This window comes from Ambystoma mexicanum, chromosome 3q (genome assembly GCF_040938575.1).
Source record: "Ambystoma mexicanum isolate Mex_15411 chromosome 3q, UKY_AmexF1_1, whole genome shotgun sequence".
Lineage (NCBI taxonomy): Eukaryota > Metazoa > Chordata > Amphibia > Caudata > Ambystomatidae > Ambystoma > Ambystoma mexicanum.
Window position 1 is genome coordinate 378,587,482 of NC_090926.1, and position 24,041 is coordinate 378,611,522.

The window sequence follows — 24,041 nt, forward strand, 5'->3', positions numbered from 1 at the left end:
CTGAGCATATTCCTGAAGGGGAGGAAAAGGATGGTTTTCTAGCCCTCTTGCAAGATGGTAAGGATGCCATGTGTGAAGCCGTTCGGTCGGGTTTGGACATGGCAGACTGTGTCAGTCGGTCCATGGCTGCGAGCAACGTGATACACAGGTTTGCATGGTTGCGGTAGTTGGGGTTTGTTCCTGTTGTGCAATCCCGGCTTCTCAACATGCCCTTTGTTGGTGTCCATCTGTTTGGCAGCAAGGTTGACAAGAGCCTTGAGAGGTTGCAGACCTCCAAAGCTGCAACAAGGTCTTTGAGCGTTGCAGTACATCAACCTCTGCCGTTTCGTCCTAGGGGACAGCAATGGAGGGGAGGTTCCTTTCGGTACTACACTTCCTTTGGTAGATCGAGAGGAGCTGCCAGTCAAAGGGGTCATTGTAGGAGTACCAGAGGTGGAAAACAAGGTACTCGAGGTGCCAAAGCCACTCAGGAAATTGACTCTTTGCCCTCAGGCACTGCCGCAGCCGCGTCCGCTCAGTCATGAGGCCATGTCCCATGGTTCGCCGGTTGGGGGCAGACTTGTGCAGCATCTTGGAGAATGGCGTGACATTACTTCAGATGTGTGGGTTCTGTAGATCATAATCCACAGCTACTGTCTTCCCTTCCGGAAGAGGCCTCACGACAATCCACCGGGGAAGCTCTTTGAAGCATCCGGATCCGCTCCTTGTGAAGGAAATCCTATCCCTGCTGGAGAAAGGCGCCATAGAACTGGTGCTTGTAGCGGAGAGGAACAAGGGATGGTGTTCCCCTTATTTTTGTATCCCAAAAAAAGACGGGGGATTGAGACCCATCATGGACTTGCGTGGGCTGAACAAGCTCCTCAGGAAGGACATGTTCAAGATGGTTACTCTTTCTCAAGTCCTCCAGGCCCTTCAACTTCCGGACCGGTTGGTGTCTCATGACCTCAAGGATGCCAACTTTCATGTGCCGATTCATCGCAAGCACAGGAAGTACCTGAGGTTCGCGGTTGGCGACTCGCATTTTCAGTTTTGGTTCCTGCCGTTCGGATTGATGGTGGTGGTGGCAGCGTATCTCAGGAAAGGCGGGGATTCACGTCTACTCTTACCTGGATGATTGGTTGATCAGGGCATGCTCGTCCGAGCAAGTCCTAGATAATCTGTCCATCATCTGCAACTCCCTTCACAAACTGGGCATCTCCCTCAATTTAAAGAAGTCCCATTTGACACCTACCCAGCGGCTCCAGTACATCGGAGCAGTGCTAGACACATCCCTGGGGCTGTGTTCGCCTCCCCAGGTGAGGGCTCATCACATTGTGCAGATGGTAGACAAGTTTCAACGTGCCCAGAGTCTCCCGGTGTTAGAGTTCTTGAGGTTGCTCGGCCTCATGGCATCCGGCATTTTCCTGGTGCCAGAGGCCAGGCTGCGGATGAGATCTCTGCAGGGGGCTCTCAAGATGCAGTGGTCACAGTTCTCCGGCAGGATGTCAGATCCCGTTCAGATTCCACCCTCGGTCGCACAGGATCTTCTGTGGTGGGCCGTCGAAGGCAATCTGATGAAGGGAGCTCTGTTTTGGCAACCTTGGCCGGAGGTGACAATCGTGACGGACACATCCCTGGGGAGCTCATGCCAACGAGTTGACAGCCAGCGGCCGTTGGTCTCGGTCGGAGTCCAGACTGCACATCAATCTGTTAGAGCTGCGGGCTGTCCGGCTATCCCTGAAGGCTTTTCTGCCGTCTGAGCGGGGGAAGAATGTCCCGATTATGACGGACAATACAGTGGCCATGCACTACCTCAACAAAAAAGAGGGGGCAGGGTCACTTCCTTTGTGCAGGGAGGCAATGCAGCTCTGGTTCTGGGCCATCCAGCAAATTTCGATCTTGGCAGTTCATCTGGCGGGAGACGAAAACGCGGTGGCAGACGTTCTGAGCAGGCAGAGCACGGTCTCTCGAGTGGGAGCTGGCTCAGGAAGTTCTGTTGGAGATCTTTGCCCTTTGGGGAACCCCGCAAGTGGATCTCTTCGCCACCAGTGTCAACCGGAAGTGCGAAAGATTTTTCTCGCAGGAATTTCCTTCAAAAGGAGACTTGGGGGACGCGTTCATAGTGGAGTGGTCCTTCCCACTGCTGTGCGCATTTCCTCCAGTCCCCGTCGTTCCGGAAGTGTTGCAGAGGTTACATAGGTTCGGTTCCCGGATGGTCCTCATTTTTCCGGCATGGGCCAGGAGAGCATGGTACCCGGACCTTTTCGACATGTCCATCTGCCCTCCACGTCGTCTTCCGTACCGAGACGATCTGCTCTCACGGGAGGGGGGTCGGGTTCTCCATCCAGAAGTCAAGTCTCTCAGCCTTCATGCTTGGTATCTGAAAGGTTGAGGTATAAGGATTGGGACCTCCCCGAAGACGTGATGGAGGTGTTGCTTTCGGCCAGAAGGCCCGCAACAAAATCCCTGTACCGTTGCCGTTGGAGAAAGTTCTGTGACTGGTGCAGGGTACAGAATGTGGGTCCTTTCCAATGTGCCTTTGCCTTATTTTTTTTTTTTTTGCTTTCTTTAGCCCACAAGGGCCTGCAAGTGGGTACCATTAAGGGTTACCTGGCAGCGCTGTCCATATTTAAGCGCTTGTCTGAGGAATGTTCTTCTTTTAAGATCCCTTTGATTTCTCACTTTCTGAAAGGGCTAACTAATGGGTTTCCACCGTCGCCTTTCCAGGTGACGGGATGGGATTTGAATTTGGTTTGAAAGTTCCTAATGGGAGCTCCGTTTGAGCCCTTACATTCTTGTCTGTTGCGACTGTTGTCCTTTAAAACTGTGTTTTTAGTACTGGTTACTTCCGCACGCAGTGAGTGAGTTGCAGGCACTTTCCGCCAAGCCACCCTTTACTGTGTTCCATAAGAACAGGGTTGTCCTGCGGGTGCGTCCTTCTTTTATTCCGAAGGTTGTGTTGGAATTCCATTTGGGCCAGAAGGTGATTCTTCCGGCGTTTTATCCTCCTCCACATCCTGGTAAAGAAGAGGAGAGGCTCCATAGGTTGGATCCTAGAAGAGCTTTGAGTTTCTATGTCTCGCGGATGTTCCGGGTCAGAGTGGACAATCAGCTCTTTGTTGGTTATGCTAGTAGACGCTTGGGTCAGGCTGTTTCCAAACAGACCTTGTCTAGATGGATAATTTTGACGATCTCTGAGTGTTACCGTTTGGCGGGAAAGGACCCTCCAGTAGGCTTACGGGCTCACTCTACTAGGGGTGTGGCTGCCTCCACTGCCCTACAGAAGGGAGTTCTGATTCGCAATATTTGCGAAGCAGCCACATGGGCCTCGGTCCATACTTTTGTGAGACATTATTCCTTGGACTCCATCCATGGGCAGGATTTGGTCTTTGGTAAGGCAGTCCTTTATTCAGCAATTTGATTGGGCATTCTAAAATGATAATTTGTAAATTCTTTTCCCACCTCCATACGTTGGTACTGCTTTGGGAGTCTGTCATAGATGTGGAATACGTCGGAGGACACCATCCCCTCGAAGTTACTTACCTTATCTAGTAATGTGCTTTCGATGGGATGTTCCTCCGACGTATTCCACATCGAACCCTCCCAGCCTGCCCCTTTATTAAGAATTTCTTATGCGATTGCAGCTTCTGTTTCCGCAAGGCTTTCTGCAGTCATACTGGCGGGAGATTGGTGCCACACGTTCTGGGGAAAAAACTGCAACTGAGGCTACGGGCGGCGTGCGTCCTATATATAACATCCGGTGACGTCGACCCTCGACAGAGGCCCTCGAGGAACAATGTATCGACGTCATCGACGCAGGACGCCCTCTGCCGAAAAGTTTTCCGAAGCAGCACAGCTGTGGTCATTACCTGTCATAGATGTGGAATACGTCGGAGGAACATCCCATCGAAAGAATGTTACCAGATAAGGTAAGTAACTTGTTCTTCTGCTGTGAAGGAACATCCTTAATGTATTCAATTCTTTGGAAGACCAATGTGTTGCACCCCCTCTTGAGACATTTACCACATTATGTTGTTTCGCTCACTGGAGTCCCATGACCAGTGTCCAGATGAGTGGTAGTAGAATGCCAGGGTCATGTAGGGCCTAAGCCACGTGGGCTACAGCACTGCACTAGCAGTCTATACGGTCTCTTTTGTAGCTTCTCAAGGCTAAAATGCCCCTGTTGCAAGCTGGCTACTAACAAAAGTTCTATTTTTGCACAACATCAGTATATCAGGTGAAATACTTGCCTGAGGGTAAAATGCAGAGTGCATTAAAAATCATCAAAAAGAAATGACAGGCAAATGATCTCAATGTAGAACACAATTAAGTGCATTAATGAGTCTTTCTGGAACCATGTTCAAAATAAAGTGAACAAGGAAGTCCTCCTTTAACCTCGTGTTGAAGTAAGACATACACGCTAGGTCATGTATTCGATTCTCTTTTGTTGGGAGTGGTGCTCCTCTACTTCTTTTAATTAAGTTTTACTGTTCCTATACTTTTAATTTTAAAATGAACTGTTCTGAATGGTTTCACTTTAAACGCACTGAACGTTCCCTTAAACAGCAGGTGTATGTGTTTGTATGTTTGTATTGTGCGTGAGAGGGGGCGTGGCAATTTGGTTTGTTGGGAGCGGGTGCAGGCCACTGGGGAACATAGTTCCACTAGTTTTTGTACACTTTGACCACTGATTACTCCCTGTGTTTCTCTAGATGAATTAAGCATTTCTTAAAATGTAAATGATTTATATGTAACAACGATACCTGGGGACGTATGCATCTGGGTTGAATCAATGTAGATGTTAACAACTCCTACCATATTTGCTGCACCCTGGTTGCTCCAGTGCAGAGTGCTGCAGCAGACCAAAGCAGCACCAGTGCATGATGGGGCCGACCTCTGCATAAGTTTTCTAACTCTGCGTCATGAACATGTTCTAAGTCTCCCAGATGTTCTTCCTCCAATCCCCTGCACCTTGAGAAGACTACCTGCATGTTTGGAAGGGCTGGTTCATTTCCAGCATTGTTAGGATGCATCCATTTTTGGCTGACCGACTTGTCCTGTGTCAGGGGTGGGCGCGTAAGGAAGGTTGGAGCACATAGGATACAAGCTCAGCCACACACTTGGGCCCACAGAAGGCTCAAAAGCAGGGACGCACGATTCACCTTTTGCAGAAGGAACGGACAAGTACGCAAGGGCCACAGACCAAGAAAGCAATATTGCACACTTCAGGCATCTGTATGCAAACAGGAGGCACAGGGTTTCTATGTGTGAGAACCTGGGCTGCAGTAGTTCACAACCACGAAAAGAACTACATAACCCAGCAGGCGCAATTGATTGCAATTTTGGGATAAGCCTATAAAGGCCACACCCACCCACGGTTCCGTGCTTCCATTCAGTTTCCCGAGAGGACGTCTTAGCTGGTGAAGTTCTCTCCTGGGCATCTGCTGTCTCTCCGTGTTTCCCCGCTGGCCCTCTGATGCTCACGTACGCTGACAAGAGGGTGTCGATCAGACCCTGAAAACGCAAGACGAAAACATTCAGTTAAGTGCGAGAAGCACTGTGGCAGTGACATGATTTATAAATTAATGGAACACATTGCATGTTGAAAGCATAAGGAAATTACTACCACAACTAACGGCGTGCACCATTCAACCACAAGAATTTACCAGTGCATGAAAACCATGGCTAACTCACATTAGCAGTGCAGGGAAAGTAGATCTGGATAATTATTCACGAGGAAAAAACAAAATTTAGCTGTGCATGAGTCTTTGGGGGCATTTCATCTGCGCATGAGGATATTAGTTATGAATGAACTACCTGAGAAAAGCTAAGGCAAAACAACACATACCACCTTTGGCCAGGAACTTATATCCCAATATCCAAGTTCAGTGTGACGTAACATCGGATTGGCGTGGATTGTGTGAACCACCTTACATCGTGGCAGGTCTAATTTCCCTCCAGAATTCCCATGTGCTGTCCAGCATGACACTGGAACCCTTTGCCGAAATGACACTAGGCAAATCGTTGCGGGCGGCGGGGATCAGAGCTCGGAACACAGCGCAAGAAGGTTGGCAAACTTAATCCTGCACCTTCCGGAGGCTCTGTGCAAGCACGGCTATCCCAATGCTGCATCTAGACCCAGTTAGGAGTTTGGGTGATCACTTCTGTCTTTGGCTACATCCTTTATGAGGACCGCTGTTGTCCCAACAAGCTCTCGGATAAGGCGTTACATTCGGTTTCACTAAAAACATGCTTGTTCAATATTGACGCTGGCAGCATGGCACTCTAGATATTTGATTAATATAACCCCTGCAAAAATTTTTCTGTGCCAATAAAGCTGAGACTTGCCATGTCTGGTCAGCCGCTTGTTATCTGCAAGAAACTGCACAAGCAGTTCCTTTGCCATTTCTTGATGTGGCAACTCTTTTGATGGCTTTGTTTTCTATCCAAATTCAGATAAGCCTCTAATTTGGACTGACCTTGGGAAGCTACTGTCAAATAACAGACTTGAAAATGAACTGCAGTGTTTCCCTGTAGCAGATGGAGCAAACAGAAAGGTCCGTGATTGCCACTGTCTTGGGGGTGTGGTGGCTGGCGTGGTGGTGCCACTGGGGCTGCTCTGTGGAAGTGGAGGAAATGGGTATTTCTCCAGTTCCTTTGCTGGGCAGTTGCAAGTGAGAAATCTCACTCTTGTGTTCTGCTATTTGGTCCATGTTCTTGTATCTTGCCATATCACTCACTGGGGGAAAAAAAGCAGATCACCCAACTGAGATCTGTAGCCTGGATATTAAAATTGTGGGATGGGTGGGCTCCTCTGAGTCAGCTATGTCTGTTTTGATCCCAGAATTTGTTTCTCGGCACTGGTCTATGATTTTGGGCATATCTAGACATTGAAAATCATGTTCTTCCCTAAAAACTTGCCCCATGTCCTCGAGCTGGTCTTTCAGCAGATGAGGCGCAGGGATCACATAATTTCATTGATAGTTCTCGTCATTTATGACAACCTGTATAGCATATTCAAAATGTGCTAGAAGATGGATGATCTGGTTTGAGACCCCATTGCCTAGGAGTCCCAGCATAGATAACCCTGCTCCACTGCATTGGTGCAAACATAATCTATGGGGCTAAACTGCGGAAGGTAATTCAGCATTTCCAATCTTTTTCTGGGCTTTCAAAGAATGCCTGAAATAGACACACATTTGGCAACATATGGCCCGTGGTGTCCAGTCATTATTTCGAATACAAAAGGGTTGAATGCAATAAATTTGAACCAAAAGGATCGAAAAAAAAGTTTGAATGTTTTTTTTTTTTTTTTATGTATTTATATTTTTTGGGTTTTGTATAGGAAAAATTTGTGGGTTTTCCTGCAGAAACGGGGGTTTGGTGGGGGAACACCTTCCCCCCCCCAAAAAAGTGCATTAATTTTTTTTTAATTTTTCCGATCCTTTTGGTTCGAATGTATTGTAGTTCGAAACTATGTATTCAAACATTTGACTATAAACCATGGCCAGTACATTGGCAACCGCTGTGTTTTTGAATTGTATTTTTTTTTTTTTGGGGGGGGGGGGGGGGGGGGGAGTCCTGTTCAATGAGCTTCAAGCAGTAAGCGGTGCATGAAACTCGGTTTGACCATGTCCCTGAAGGTGGGGGAGACATGACCGTGAGGTAGTGGGGGAACCCCCGTAGCTTATGCCCGATTCGCCTTTAAGTCAAAAAGATGGAACTATTCCATATTGGATTCCAGATTGACACCAGTTACTAGGAAGTAAACCCCCGGAATGGATTCTGTACAATTTTAAATCTAAAATGGGAACAAAGGGTGAGAGAAATATATTACACGCAGAAGGACACCTCACTATAGCCTGCTCCGGGATGGAGTAGTGGGATTCCAGTTCTCAAGTTTCTGAAAGGGGAAGAGAAGGCTCCAACTCCTTGGTGCTGAGAAAGGGGAACCTTTACCAGGCTGCGCCAACACAAGGAAGCAGCTGGTGTAGTGGATAACCAGGAGATTCTGGCTGCAGGGAGGAGGCCTGAGGAGTCGAGAGCTGCCTGGTATACAGCCCATGCTTGAGGGGCCCTGTAAGGACCAGAGACTGAGCCAAGTCCTGAAGCCAAATACCGTGACACAAAGAGGTGAGAAAGGAGATTTTGCCACTCTGTTAAAAGTACAGTCGGGTGAATCATGATGGCGCCAGGTCTAGGAGAAGCCTGCTGCGAATTCAGGATATCCAGGCCTATGAAAGAGCCATGTTGTGAATCCTGTAACTTCAGGCCTATGAGAAAGGTCTACTGTGAATCCTAATACCTAAAATCAAGGTCTGGGTAGAGGCCTGGTGTGAAGCGTGAAGTTCAAGGAACAGGAGGAAGCTGTGGTAAATTTGGTGAAAACTAAGGAGCAAGTCTGTTTTTGTGGGGATGGACTTTAAGAATAGAATGCAAGTACTGTTTGCTTTGGCCAATCTTTAGAACTTTTTAGGTTATTCTCAGGTTTGACAGGTTGATCAAGTACAGTATCTACACAACTAGCCCCACTAGCCCACTCCTCACCTGATGAATCTGTTGGAGACGCAGTAGATTCGTCTGTAGAACTTTCCTTCTTCTTTTCTCTCCAGGTGGTTCTTGTGGACTTGGTTTCGATCTTCTTGGATTTGAAGATAGGACGGGCTCGCCTAGTGTCCACTTTGCCAAAGAGGCTATGTGCCCGGCAGGGGGGACTCCAGGGAGCCCACCCCAAACCAGGGAAAAACCGTATGAAAAAACCCTGGTAGATCTTGATATGGATGGTAGTTGATGCAGTCCGTAGAGAAATCCAGTAAGAATGAAGGCAAGAGTAGTATTGCCTACAAGTACCAGAATGCACTGGTTGTTGTCGTAGTAGGCGATTGCTTGTTGTCCGGGTAGAGGTCCAGCTGGCGTGCGGTTAACATGCAGAGATAGTGGTACACAAGGAAAGGACTGTGTGTCGGGAACACACAGCTCCAACAGTAGACACCGCTCACAGAAAACGATGAAAGCTGGGGAACCGTCTAGCACCGGAGAGAGTACAGCAGTAGCAGGAGGGGCTGAGAGAGATGCAAACAGGTTACGGCGACAGACGCCGTACAAGCAGAGAGGAAAGTAGTCCAGAACGGAAGGAGGCAAGGAGCCGATCGAGTGGGAAACAACCCACTAACAAACAACCAACAAGGTAGGCAGAAACCGGGAAGGGAACACAAGAGGGAGCGTAAGCAAACTTACTCGCGGAACAAAGTAAGGAAGTTGCAACGCACAGGTGCTTCTCATCTGCTGGTCTTTAAGGCGGCTAATACTGGAAGACTAGAATGCGCTGTGCGTTGCATGGAATAAATCGGTCATTCTTCCTTATCGACCATCTCCTCCATACTTTCCATGGGCGATATGTGACAGTTATTCGCTTAGGGTACCCAGGAGGCTATGAACGCTGGACTAGGTTTGAAGACTTTCTATTGGCCACATATTTGGAACATTCCCGTTGTAGCCTACTGTGTCACAGGAGGCACAGGGACCTTTGAAGATTAGGCATTAGTTTGAGTTAAGTTATTTTAGAGAACTGGATCTGTAGAACTAAATATTTTGTTAGCCCATCCTGATACTCTATAGTGAAACTCCTTTTAGTTTTTGCCTTGGTTCCTTTAGGTTTTTTGTGTATCCCCACTTTGACTATCTTGATGGTGAAATAAAGGTGTTAAAGCAGATGTAGAGGTTTGCCGTTGTGACAAATCAACTTCCGGGTTACCAGTGGTCCAGGGATGAGTATTGGTTTCTAAACCATCAATCAACCCGACGCCTACACCAGAAGGGATCCCAACAATTGGAATACAAGTGAATTATAAGACGACCTTGTCCACTTTTGGTAACAGGGATGGAACGGCAGGCGTATCTCTGCAAGGTCATGGATCGTCAGTTAGTTGCAACACAGCAAAAATACAATTATTACCCAATGATAAAAGGGACTGTGCAGTCAAGGTTGTATAGAAATATCCACTTTTTTGTTACTACAACAGACAGTTCTAGCACACTAGAATTACAACCCAGACTGTAAAGGAACATAGATGACGGACAGTTTCACAAACAAAAGGGATGCACTCTGGATACTGACAGGAGGGTAGTTAGTAAAGTAATCAGTCTTATAGTTAAGATTATTTGTTTTCAGCACCTAAGGGGTAAGGGGTTCTAACTGTCTCTAGGGGCTTTTTGGAGAAGGACCAGGGGGGCAGAACCACAATGTACCTGGTGCTGAAGAAGTTCTTGGTGCTCGACCGCATCAAAGCGGTTCCAGGGTGCTTTGCAGCTCTTGAGACAGTTAGTGGTGGGAGACAGCTGCGGGTCCCAGGCGGCAGGCAGTTCGGCAAGCGAGGCTGGACGGTAGTCTGCAGGCTGGCCGGCGCGGCGGCTCGGGCCAAGAATTGTTATCTCTCTGCTGGTTAGCGGATCTGGAATGTTGGTTGAGGCGTCTCAGACGGCTCTAGTGACTGCAGTATGACAGTCAGCGGTGCAGCTGGATGTGGGTCTCAAAATTGTCCTTCAAAAGATGGACGCTGGATGATCCTTGTGTGGCACTTCTCCTTAGCTTCTTCGCAGGGTTTGTGTCCTTTCAAGGCGGATGGCCAGAGACTCCTTGGCACTTCCCGCCTAGGAAGCTTGCTGTCGGAACCTAGCAGGGCACTCTGAGTGCTGACTGGGTACCTGTTCTGGAGTTGCTGGATGGGTCCTCTGAGTCCGGTATCTCCCTCTGTTCCCTGGGAGATGTTTAGGGGAGGGGTCTTGCTTGCCCCTTGGAACTCCTGGCCTTCCTTCACTGGCGGAAGATGTAAGGTAGACTGTACCTTCAGCTTGGGTCCAAATGAGCCCTCCTTACTCCTGGTGAAGTCTTCTAATGATCTGATCAGTGAGGAATTTAGCGCTCTTTTAATGCCAAATGGGCCCCAACTATTGGTGTAGGCTAAGCCCACCTTAATGGACCAATCCTGGGTCCTCACCAACATCCTTCAGTGATGCTTCAGGTTAGAACCAGGGCGCTTGGCAACAGACAGGGGAAGTTGTACATCAAAGTTTCTCTGTAATTAACGGAGCCCTATTTGGTGCTTGGTCACAACATGGGCCTCCTTTGAAGTAGGGGGTTGCAGGCACACTTTCGTCTCCTACAATTCACATACTTCCCTGCTCTGAAAGGAGTGGTTCCAGACAGGACATTCACTGCCCTTTCATACCATGAGAGGTGTTACTACATTGCATTAAAAAGAGGTGTTGGTCTCTGGTCTCCATTGTCACTTCCTGCAGCCAGGCCTCCCTGAGGCCTTCTAATTAACATTCTTCAGTATTCGCCGCCACCAGCAAGGCGTAGCTATGGAGATGCAAATCCATGGGGCCTTGAAATGCTAATCAGGCTGCCTACGTCCAGAGGCTTTTGATGTACCTGTATCTGTCAGGTGTCTGCTATACATGACGGGGGAGGGTGGCGCTGGTAAGCTGTGTCTGGGAGTGGCCCCACATACTTTCCAGAGGTTTCTCCCTTCTCATTCATTATTTTAAAATAAACAAAAATCAAAAAGCTCAGGCGAGCGCACTCTCCCTGTGCAGATGGTCGAATTCCTCACAGCCATGTATTATACAGTCGTCGTTTTATTTATTTATTTTTTTTCACAGCTTGCTCCTCCTTCTGGGACTTAATCTCACCACTGAAGGTTGGCTCAAGCAATTCAGTCACCTTCTTTTCCCAAAGATTGTGATGGGTTGATGCTTTGATCACTGAGTGAGCAGAAAGTATTTGTTGTGGTCCATGATTTTTTCCTGTAGGCAGGTTTTGCGAAAATCAAATTCCCGGGACTGGCTTTTTTGATTTAGGAAAATGCCAATCTCGGGCCATTTTCTCCCTGCAAACTCCTCTTGTGCTTGGACAGCCACCACAATTTCTGTAATCGCCACACTCACTTTAGATCGTCCCAGATGAATAGTAGAGCTGTTTCTGTTCCTCTTGCGGGTCCGAAGCCGACTTGTGCTTGGTCCAGCAGGTGGTGTTTTTCTATGTGTTCTTGGGTTAATTTGTATATGTAGGTTTCCAGGAGTTTTGCTGCGTAGGGAATGTTTGAGATCGGCCTGTAGTTGGAGAGGTCTTCCCCTTCTCTACTTGTGTTCTTTAATAGTGGTTTGATGTATGCTGTTTTGAAGGACCTTGGTACGGTTGCTGTTGCTAGTGAGAGATTTAGGAGGTATCTGTAATATTCTGATGGTGTTCCTTGTGCGAGGATTGATTTGTAGATGTCAGGCGGGCATGGATCCATGGATGAACCTGATTTCTTGCTGTGTTTCACCAGCAAGACGAAAGCATGTACTGATATTTCGGGATAGTTTTGGAGTTTATGCTGTGGTTATGTGTTAGATTCGGTTGGTTGGTTGGTTGGTTGGTCTGTTTTGTATGATTAGTCGGATGTCGTTGATTTTGTTCTTGAAGTGGTCTGCCAGGTCGTTACAAAGTTTCTCTGAAGGGGTTTGTTGTTGAAGGGGTAAATGTTTTACATATGCCGGTGAATCTCACTGAGCTGGTGGACTTGAATGGAGCAAAGGTGGCATGAAAGACAAAATGGAAGCATTTCTGATTGCGATCATTTTGTGTATTCACTGTGCACTATGTTAAATTTTTCTTAAATTGGCACTCAGGATTTTTCTTTTATCTCACTTTTGATGTCGCAATCGTTGCATAATCTTGTGCTGTGTTGCTCTTTCAGTGCCATTCTCTCGTGATTCTTTACTACACCAACATAAGTCCAGAAATGTAGCCATTCATTTTAGATGTTATTCATGAAACGTAACAGCGACTGAAAATGAATGCATCAGAAATTATGTGAATTGACAATGTAGCCTATCATAAAACATCTGTGACAATTGATCAGAAATAAAGGTGAAAATTCGTTTTAGTAAATTCATGAAAAATAGAAGTTACTAAAAGATATTGATCAGTAAAAATAATAATCAAGGTGAACAAAAAATGTAGTAATTCAAGCTACTTGCCACAGTGGACAAAAGATATTAATGTTGCTCAGAAGTAATGTGTGTACAGATATTAAACGAGTAATAAAAAAGAATGCAAAACAATATTATCTATTCAAAATTTTAAAGAAAAACGTATACATTATGAATAATTTATCTTTAAAAATAGATTAACTTTTTTACATTAGGCGCACATGTTCATTGACAAATGAAAAAACTTTGCAAAGTGTAAAATGTCAGATGTATTGTAATTGTACACATTTTTCTTGGCTCACAAAAATCTAAAGATCCTAGAAATGCATTATTGCATATTTGATTGTTGCACAACTTTATGGTTTTTAAATAATTATATACTTTAATTTTGCGGCTTTTAGGCCTCGGCTCACCAAACGGAAAACAAAACGCTGCCTGCCAGCACACCAAAATGACTAAAACAAAATGTTTTCTAGTATCTCACTTCCAATTCAGAATTCAACGTATGACTCCTTACCACTCCCAATCCCCCAGTACCCAGCCATGTCTGCCATTGCACAGCACTCCCTACCTCCAATGTTGTGCTGTACACTGTGCAAAACTCAAACCTTACTTTGCAAAGGCAAGATAAAATGTTTTGGGGCCGTAGCCACCTCCACTTCCACCATCCATAAACCTAAAAAAATAAAAGTTCATCACTGATTGCCAGTTAGCAAGTAATTACCTGTGTTTTTGAATGGGAAAAATGTGAGGCTCACAGAGCAGATCAAAGGATGATGTAGAAGATGTTTCATATAATGAGGATGTAGTGCCATCTCACAGCGGGGGCTACCCACAAGAGAAAAACGGGAATGTAAATCTGCTTGCCGCTTAACAATGCATGGCATGTTCATCTCTGCCATTCTTATGACCTGGAATGAATAGATTTATGATACATATTTTTACCAATCGGAGTTTTGTAGGAATATTTATATGAACCCGCTTCATTCGTGGGTAACGTTGGTGGAATTAGTTCTTTGGTTACATCTGTCTGTGGAGGGTAAAGATGAAGCCTCTCGAGTATACCTTTATTGTGCTAATTACACAGGAGTATTTATATTCCTGCAAAACCTGGCTTGCAGTTATCTACTGGTGACGACGAAAAAACCTAAAACTTCATGAACTCTGCAGAGTTTTGCTTTGTGTGTGAAGGTGAAGTTCTTCAGCTTTCTACTCTAGTATTAAGTCCTGGGAAGTGGCCAAATGCAGCATATTGGCAAAACGTCAAGGTAACTTCTCAGAATCATCTAAACAAACTGAGGATAGAGTGGGCACCAGGTGTGGATATCGATTGCTGAACTATTAAGTATCAATATGGGCTCCTATGACCAAAACGACACCCTCTGCAAGTGGGGGAAAAACCTTAAACAATTGATATTCCGGACAATCCGTGTCAGGAAATTGAAAGTACCCCTCGTGGAAATAACATGAAATGATTGCGATAAATTCACTTGGTTGTTAGTTATTTGGCTAGAAGCTCAAAAATCAATGTCACAAAAAAGTAAAATCAAGTTTTGTATTAAGATCAAACCAAATATACATACGTGCATTGGTTTTAAAGCACAGGAAAGAGGTGTTGATACTAATCCAATGCATTCTGGACAATGTCCATCTTCCGGGAAACATCAAAATTACAACAAAATGAAGAGAAGTAAAAATATGTTTGAAAATGTTCTTCCTGGACAACATAATAGTTAAGTGTGTTCTACCTGCCTCCTTCTAATCCAACTGAAATATAGAACTCTCAAATTGAAGTGTCAAACACATTTATAAACATCACAACATTCATACCATCTACATATACTGTTGATCTGCATAGTGAAATATAATTTAAACAGTTAATGTGGTTACCACATACCTTTTTGAAGGTGTGATTTAAAATAGATACTGCAATTGTTTTAAAATAGATACTGCAATGTAAAGAAAACATGTGTTGCACATTCATAACTGTAAACCTCAATGTTTGAGGGTGGTGAAAAGCCCCCTATATGCAAGAATGCTTGTACAAACACTGAGACGCTTTCTCCTGGTTAAATGCACCTAGAGGATGCTCAGTTCCGTGTTGATGTCATGCAAAGAATGATGTAATCATTTGAAGTACGGATCAGCTGTGTAAACGCCAGAGCTGGCTATACTAATTAGATACAGACAAAGCCTCTTATTGTCACAAACTACTGCTGTAAATTAGATCCATGAACAATAACCAAGAAACATCCTATACATAATATGCATTCCTAAAGTTCCTGCTAAATATGATGGCACCATGATAATTCTTCTGAAATATAGTGCTGCATTAATTATAACTAATTCATTCTGCATTACAATAGAGTTTGTAAAAAAACACTCTAGGATGATCAGTAAAAAGCATTACATTCAACCAGAAGCACACATTGAGTAAGCCTCTCTAGTAAAAGAAGAAAATACTTCACAGAAAGCAATTAAGTTTGCATTCTTTATTCCTCCTGGGAATGATGAATTAAATTGGTCAATCCACTAAGTCTCTCTTTGATTATCCTAGTAATATCTGTTCCGCTTACCAGGACGTATTACTTGCAAAATCTGGAATTTCAATTGAGATACTTGATGTCTTTCTAGGAAATGTTGAACTACGGGTGATTTAAGCTTCTTAGCATGCAATTAGGGCAGTTTTCATCCCATCGTAACTTTGCTTTCCGAGAAGAGTCCAACATAATATTTTGCACATATGTAAGCAATACTACCAATCACATTCATACTGTCCCAAGTCTCATAATCCTTTAGGATGATCTCTTCTCTCCAGAGTTCGGATGGTATATCAAATTCCCTTTTGAGGACGTTACCACAATTTCACTCTGTAACAACATGTCCTTAAGAATTTTGCTTCTTCTATATGCAAATACTCAAAATTCCTCAAATAGTCTTCTCATTTTTATCTTGTGAAAGAACTGGCCAATATTTACGTATGATGTTCTTAATTTTAGAAGTATGTGTTGAACGTTTGGAACCCTAAACCAATGATGGGGGTTTCTTATCTTTCTTGCCTTCTAAGAGCGTCTGTCTTGATTGTTCAGAAATGCTCTAGCCCTTGACACATCTTGTTCAGAGTATCCTGTTTGTAACAATCTAGAGGACATCTCATCTAAGCGTATGTTGCTTTTTTGCTCATCTTGCACTCTGGTTTTAACAAGTAGTAGGTGGCTGTATGATAAACCTCTAACTGTACAGGAAGGATGAAAACGAGTTCTATGCAAGGTTTCCGGAAAAGTGTTGTACCAAGTACTGTGTATTTCATGCTTTACTTCATCATCTAAAGATTTACTGATTTATCACCTATATCTGCGGTAAACTGACTACGTATACCTATCTGATTGATGTAGTGTCGAAATAGGAAAAGGTCTTCTTTAGTTGCATGCCAAACACCAAAAATATCTCAGGCTCACCGATAATTTTCAAAAATACATTGCACGTGTCAATGTTTTTGCCCTTGACTTACTCTGTTTATTTGTATACATTGTAAAGACTTTACATGTATGTTTAATGTAAGGGTGAAGAAGTAAGGCTCAGACACAATGGATATAGACTTTTAGTAATAAAAAGAGGGTTGGAAAATGCCTCTCTATCCCTAAATCTAAGAGCAGGTTTCCCTACCTCAGAATAAACTAGTACATTTGTCAGGAAGTCTGGAACTAAAGTCTCACTGTCTTGTCCCAAAACCTACTTCTGTGCCTAACACTAACAATATGGGACCACTGTGCAAGGATGGTCTCTTCTCAAAGTAAAAAGTTCCCCTGTTTTCAACCAACAGAACAGCTCCCAGTTTTACTGGTAATAAAAGTGATGCAAAATAATGTTCCAAAATACAAGAGTCTAATGCTAGGGTTGTTTTCCTTTCCCCTAGACTTCTTATCTTTAATCACTGGATAATTCATGAGGAACTGTTTCTATAGCTTCACAGATCGTGTATCCTACCAGATTGGCAGGCTCTGCCACCAAGCATAGGATTCCTTTTTATCAGTCCTAGTGTTCTTGACCCTCTTATCCTCTCATGCGGTTGCGGGTGCCATATTCACAATACTTTACACGGCTTAGTTCACTCTCCTGCCAAGCAAGTGTTCTCCCATGGCCTGTCTCTTTCCCTCTCACAGGGTCCCAGACCTCTTCGCTTTCAACTTTGGTTTCTCATATGGGTGCGGCTCCCAGACTTGCACTGATGTGTTGTATCCTCTTGGTTCACTCTCATGCCAAGTATACAACTGTTTCATTTGCTTCAGGGTCCCGGACCCTCTTTCGAATTCCAAAGCTCACCCCATTGCTCCCCCTGACCTCTAACAGCTCCCGGCAACCCGTGTACCTGTTTGCTTTGGCTCCCGGGCAGCGGTGTCCCTTCAGGAGGTTCCAGTAACCTTTGGGTAGCCAGCAGGGTTTGCAGCGGCTCTGCAGTCTGATGCCTTTCTCTGGCTGCTTGTTCTGTCTCTTCCATGCCTCGCAGTGCCCTGGAAGGCAGAGAGAATTCACTCGGCACGAACCAGAGTAGCAGTCTCCTGATGGTCCACGCTCCGGTTCTCCCTTTGCTCCGGCTCGGGCCAGCTGTTTCTATGGACGGCTTCCACAATTCCTCTTCGTGGGACGGCTCTCTCGCATCTCTTCTGTGCTTCGGCTTGAGCTTGAACTGACTTCGAACTCCTGCATGGGATTGGTGTATTGCTTTGGGCCAATCACTGGCCTTTAGAAACTAGACCGCTCGCTCTGCTTCTTGCGAGTGATCTTTAAACTCTCGGCTATCTGCTTCGTCACAGTATCGGCCTTAAAGCTACATATGTGATGTTCTGTACTTTCTGGGTTTTCAGTGTTGTCATGTAGGTTAGGTTGACTGACTGGACAACAAAATATATCTGCTCTACCCAGGGAGGGGGCAGGAGGATTTAGAGTTGGAGAAGGGATTGCATACGGTAAAGCGGGGTGATACCACATTCTCTTTTCATGGTCGTCCCCAATCCCATAAGGGGATTCCTTCCCCATGCGATCCTTCCTCGCTGCACCACCCCCAGGGGAACTATTGTACTGTGGACGCACCATCCTGGTCACATGGTAGAGGTTTCCCCCTAGGGAAGAAGGGACGACATCCTCCGATTCGTCACATTATCTAAATAATTTTCAGGCGTATTGTGCTGCGAGTCAGATTTGATTGGAAGGGTGATTTGAATCCAAAGCCAAGTAACCCCAATATATATAAATGAGTCTTCTACACCCCTCTAATAACCTCTCAATGCTGGGGATGTTCTACATGGAAGGGTGTCTTGTAACCTTTGACCTTTTCCTCCTTCTTGTAGGTGAGCTCCTGGAGGAGTCCCAGCAAGAGGCTTCCAAGCTGCGCCAACGGGTGGAGGATCTCGTTAAAGAGAACACAGATTTGGATTCCTCTCCAGATTCTTCACTTGGCAAGGACACCCAGCAGGCAGCCCTCCCTATAGGTGAGCAGCTTCCAAACCATCTGTGGATGCCATATCTTGGAATTCGCCTTTTATTTTCCTGTATGATCTTGCCTCTCCTGGACACAACCTGTCCCCTCACTCCTGATCAAGGAATTCTTTCCTTCCTATGGATTGCCTGTGCTCTTTTTGTCACCTTTGAACCTTGTGCCTTCCTTCTTCCATTATTTGATGCTGTCTCCACTGCAGGTCCTGCTCCTTTGTTCTTTGCCACCATGTTGTGCTCTCTTGCCCATCAAGGCCTTGCTTCCCGACCCCTTATCTGAACCTTCTCAGTGTTCTGGGACACCCTTTCGCCCTGCTGCAGTCTTTTGTTTCCGGTGCTTGCAGCTCGCTTCTGGTGCTCCATGGCATACACACCATCGCATGCACTTTTTTAGTACGGGTGTCAAACGCAACCGCACAGGGGGTGGGCGCTTTGGATTTAAAGTAATCTCTCAAGGGAGGGCCACACCGTTAGATCTATGAAAGTGAAAGCTTAACAATATACACTGCAGGTTGGAGCCTTTTTAAAGGGTTTTGGCATAATTGTTTCCCCAAAATTAGGTCAAGTGAGCAAGCAAATTGAGCCCACCTGAAACCATTCGAGAGGGGATTTGCTTTTCGGGGAAATTTTTAATATACCATGTCGATATTGTGTCTTTTGGGGCATACATTTCGGGAGAATTTGGGTAAAATGCTATAGGATTTACCAAACTTTATTCTAGGCTAATACATGAAATATTGAAGTACTTAAGATGCCATACTGCCATTCCAAAAAAGGAACTTTTCACATCCGCAAATAGCGGATGTGATGATCAGAAAATTGTACGTCCTATAGAAACAATGGATGTATAGAAGAAAAATCAAGATTTGCCATTTATCACTGAGAGCAGTGCCTGATCCAGTTGTCATTACCACACTGTGGAAAAATATTATTATACCGTCTTAAAATGTTGCAGGGTTTGGAAAACCTGTTCCCTGAACCGCAGCATTATTTTAATTTTCTTTTAATGCATGATGTGAGTTTTTCATGGAAGGTGACCTTGTTAAGCACGTTAAAAAAAAATGTAAGGGTGAAAAATGACGCTGCACCAACAACATTTCGCTGAACTCCAGATGGAATGATTGTAGATCAGTTTTATTTAGTTAATGAACAGGCTTCAGACTTTGTTCATTGCTGTGTTATGTCCAAGGCACCATTCATGTTTTATAGGATATTTTTGTGCCTCTTTTTTAGGTTAGAAAAATCGTTTTCTCTGTTTTATTAATACTAAATTCTTAAGAGGTGCCTGCAGAAACGCACACATCCAGAAAACTACAGATAAACGGGAAGGTGACTGTTTATTTCTAAATATTTTTTCAACTGGACACATGTCCGCTTGTCATTGTGGTGTTTAGCACCTAGAGTGGGGGTTTGGGTAAAACCAATCGGGTTCCGTTAATCGCAAACTGAAACCTCTGATCTCAGTATGCATTCCACAGAACCCACTGGCAGCCTCCCCCGCCCCTCAGCACCATCTTACCCTCCACATTCCCAAATCTTTTTTGAAAAAAAAATCCCAAACCGCCTCCCAAACCCACTTAGCTGATTGTGGTAGCTGTGCCACCTGCTGCAGCAGCAGCCTCGCTTTTCTGGCTGCCATGGTCATAGAAGAGGGGCTCCACATGGTCTTCTATGACCATGGCGCCCATCTTGGAAAAGTATTTTCATTCATTCAATGGGACACACACACAGTGGGCCTCATTAGGACCCAGGCGGACTTCGCGGTGCTAAATGCACCGCGAAGCATGGCGGAAAGCCGCCGATAGCGCCATGGGGGTTGGCGGATTTACCGCCCCATTCCGACCTCGGCGGAGCGGTAAATCCCCAATCCCCATTCTGCCCTTCCCCATTCCCATTTTTGCCCCATAGGGTATAATGGGAGTGGGGAAGGAGTTAATTACGCCACCGTAAAATACGGTGGCGTAATTAACAACGAGGTCCCGTAGCGCCATGGTTTTCTCCGCCTGGTAAAACCAGGCGGAAAAGGCCGCCATGGCGCTACGGGAACTCGTAGTATGGCGGAGAGGTACGCCATGCACTACGCTGGCGTAACACCCTCTCCGCCAGGGTCCTAATGAGGCCCAGTGTCCCGTTGAATGAAAGAAAATACTTTTTTTTTTGGTTTTTTTGCACCCCAGTTACCGCTTTGGTAACCCGAGGTGCTAATAGCATTACCGCCCCGTTCCAGGGGAGCGTCCCGGTGCCCTCGTTATAGGCTCTTTGCTCGGCATATAACTTGGACTGCCGGGCCCGCTGTTACCCTCCCCGTTCCAGCCCCCCCCCCCCCGTTCCAGCCCTCGGAACGGGATGTTAACGCAATATTAATATCCCATCCATTTCAGGCCGTTTGCACTGCAATGCAGCAGAGTCGCATGTGATGAGGGCCTCATGAAGTGGCTTCAGTGGCATAATGGAGTCCCCGGGCCTTATGTTTGGCACCACTGCCCCTGAGGACTGGGGGAGTGAGAGTGAAGCTCGCGTGTCTTTCTCTGTCGCCACATTGCACTACCTTTGCCTCCCTAGAACCTCATGGCAAACTAGTACCTTACATCCCTTCTCCCATCCGGCTAAGATGGAGGCGCACAGAGGCATGAAAAGCAGAGTATGGAAGTGCGTTGAATGCGCACTCGTTTGATACGTGATTTGGTTTCAAACAGTCATATAATTTCTGCATCTTTTTTCATTCAAAATGGTGACTGCTTTCTGGCAGTGATGCGGTGCCCACATGGAAGGGGTATAATTAACATATAAATAGGTCAGTGGTTTATCCACTGACACAAGAGCTGTACGGAGCAACTTCAGACCAAGAAATGAACTATAGGCGCACGCTTTATTACCATTTATCTGTACAGTAAAAAGCGAACGATATTCATTTCTCAGCCAACCGGGTGTTAGTCGTCCTGTCAGAGAAGGATCACATCAAGGACCACACTTGCTTTGTTAAACTGACAGTCATCCAATGAAGGCACCAGCGTTGATTTTCCGTCTCCTTGTAAATGGCCAGCGTCCATTCACACCTTCTGCAGGAAGTTAAGGACATGAATCTTCATGTATTTAAAGTTTCCGCTCCTCAAATAGCCACATGAAGTTAGTTCTGATTATTCACAAGTTCCTTTTGACTTTTGGTAATGTCTGTGCAGCATTCAACTATATATTGGTCTCTGTTTACGGGCACTGGGTGCCCTTCACGTGAGTCCCGTTGGACAAAGGTTTGTTAACCATTGTTAGGGTTTTTACCTTTTGTAGATGTATACCACTAGGCCTCATTTAATGGAGGAGTTACTATACAGACTTGTCGCGCTACCATTTAATTCAGTCTTAGCAGGGCCGAGTCAAGTTGTATGAGCACTGTCAATCCTGACGAAAAAAATAAATGTATAAAACAGGAGGGCATTTACATTGGCAATCCCTATATTCTGAACCTGTTACTAGGTTAGCAACAAATATTATTTTTGGCATTCTCAAGTCTTATTGCGCACATCGGTCGCGGTCATGACTTCTTAGCATTTTACGTCTGGTAGAGTTCTCTGAACCGTGATGGGGTCCAGTAGACGAGAGCTTAGATGCATAGTTGTAAAGAGTGAAAACATTTAGTGTGTCCTAGGAGGGCTGATGTTTGGTTGTCTTGCTTCATGGTCTGCAATGTGGCATGGACCAGGATTCTGCAAAAAATGATCAGTGATTATAGCATAGGGCATATTCTAGCCACCATGGCCGCTCTATGGGGATGTAGATGTGCTTTGAAGGAGTGTGCCGTATGTTGTGGAGGGTAAGGGTGTCTTGCATGTTGATCAGCTTGGTTCTGTGGCATTGCAGACTATTGTGTTGCTTCAGTTGATGAATATGTATCAGGGATGGCAGTTGTATTGCTGGTGTGCTTACTCTGTTAGGTAGTGTATCAGTCGATATTTGGGGGCCTGTGGTTTTGCACGGACCACCTCTGAACCCCTGAAGGTTTGGAGCTGCATGTCCGGAAGTGTTTGGCAAGTTTAAGGAAGGGCTTATCCTATTTCTGTTATTGATGCTGACCTTGCTGTACTAATCTGAATCCAGTATCCAGAACACCTCTGGCTTTAGATTTTAGCCAAAATTGAAGCCCTGTAGCTGGAAGTTTGCTTTTCAGTTTTCTACCTAAAATGAGGCATGCTTCTGTGCTGCGAATACGCATTTGCAAAGTGTTCCACAGATTTACCAAGAAACCGGACCCGCTCAGTCACATCATGAGGTTATAAGGGGATCACACTTCAGCTGATCACTGCCAGGTTGGTCCTGTCCGAAATTTGGGTTGAAAGTGTGAAAGCACTGTTGGGTAAAACAAAGTGTCTTGAAAATTTGTTTGAGACTCGGAGCAAGAGAAAGACATAAAGAGCTGGGGAGATGCAGTCGCTAGGACAAACAGGAGCAATGGCCACTGTGTTTTGAAGATGGTGGTAAGTAGGCCGTGACTTCCTGGAATAGACCATTTGCATAGCGAGATGGGTGAATACGGTCAATGCCAGGAAAGATGATACTTCATTTCTCTCATTAGGATGAGCATAAAAGATTTTTTTGCAAATTTCTTTTGGCAAGAGAAAACTGTCAACATCCTAGCATTGACCACCTCCTCTCCCACAAACCCTGATTAACACGCTCCACCCTCCAGGAGAGATGATTTTGTTTGCTTCTGACAATTGACCTAAAAAGCGCTTGCCAGGCCATCCATTCTCTTATTCCCACCTCTCCTAAAACAATGATCACATTTAGCAATGTGGATAAATCCCTTATTTGTGTCCATGATGGGGCACATGATTAATCAGGTGTGGGTAAAACATGGTGCCTGTGATCTATTGCCGGTAGAGGAGTCCTCAGGCCAGGGGCGTTGGCCTGCGCCCCTTTGACGGTGTCTGGTGTTGGGAAAGGGCCTCATTCTGTGATCTGGTTCAATCCAGTTGGATCCATTGGCACTGAGATAGCGACCTTGCCCCAGTAACCTGGGACACGCTCAAAGACCAGAGTCACTTTTTGATGTGGCTGCACCACTCATGCTGGCTAGCGGCATTGCCTGGCGCCATACAAATATGAGTACCCAAACAAAAAGTCTGCTGGGTTTTAAAGGACAGTAATAAACACTAGTGACAGAGGGTGATTTCTTTTAGCACGGTGTAAGAAATGTCATATGAGAAAATATTCAGTCCAAATAACATTTCTATTTTTTATGTGGCAAAGGCACTACCAGAAATAACTTGAGGGAAATCAATTGAAACTAGAGGTTCCGAGGGATCAAACCTGACATATCTTGAATAAGAACAAAAACAACGAGGCTCCCACACCTATAATCGGTTTGGACATACAATTCACTGGATAGTGCTTGGGTTATCACAATTGCAAAAGCAATTCAAACAATAGCAAGTAGAAGTTCACTGAAAATACAACCTGACTTCATTGGTAGTTCTGTTAAAACGAATATTTTTTAATAAAAGATGTAATGTTTAAAAACAAATACATAAAAGCTAACAAGTGACTAGTGCTCAGAAAAGTGCTAAGTGTTAATCAATAAACAACTGACAATGTGA

General features: G+C 45.2%; 1 protein-coding gene across 4 annotated transcripts in view; it reads left to right on the top strand.

Annotated features, from left to right (window-relative positions):
- Positions 1-24,041, top strand: part of TNIP1 (TNFAIP3 interacting protein 1) — a 435,211-nt gene that overhangs the window by 184,726 nt on the left and 226,444 nt on the right. For 2 of the 4 annotated variants that reach the window (XM_069654021.1, XM_069654022.1), the window contains one exon: positions 18,306-18,446. The exons of the other annotated variants lie outside the window; for them this stretch is intronic. In XM_069654021.1, the coding sequence (XP_069510122.1) occupies positions 18,306-18,446 (141 nt within the window). The remainder of the gene's footprint in view (positions 1-18,305; positions 18,447-24,041) is intronic. 4 annotated transcript variants of the gene reach the window in all.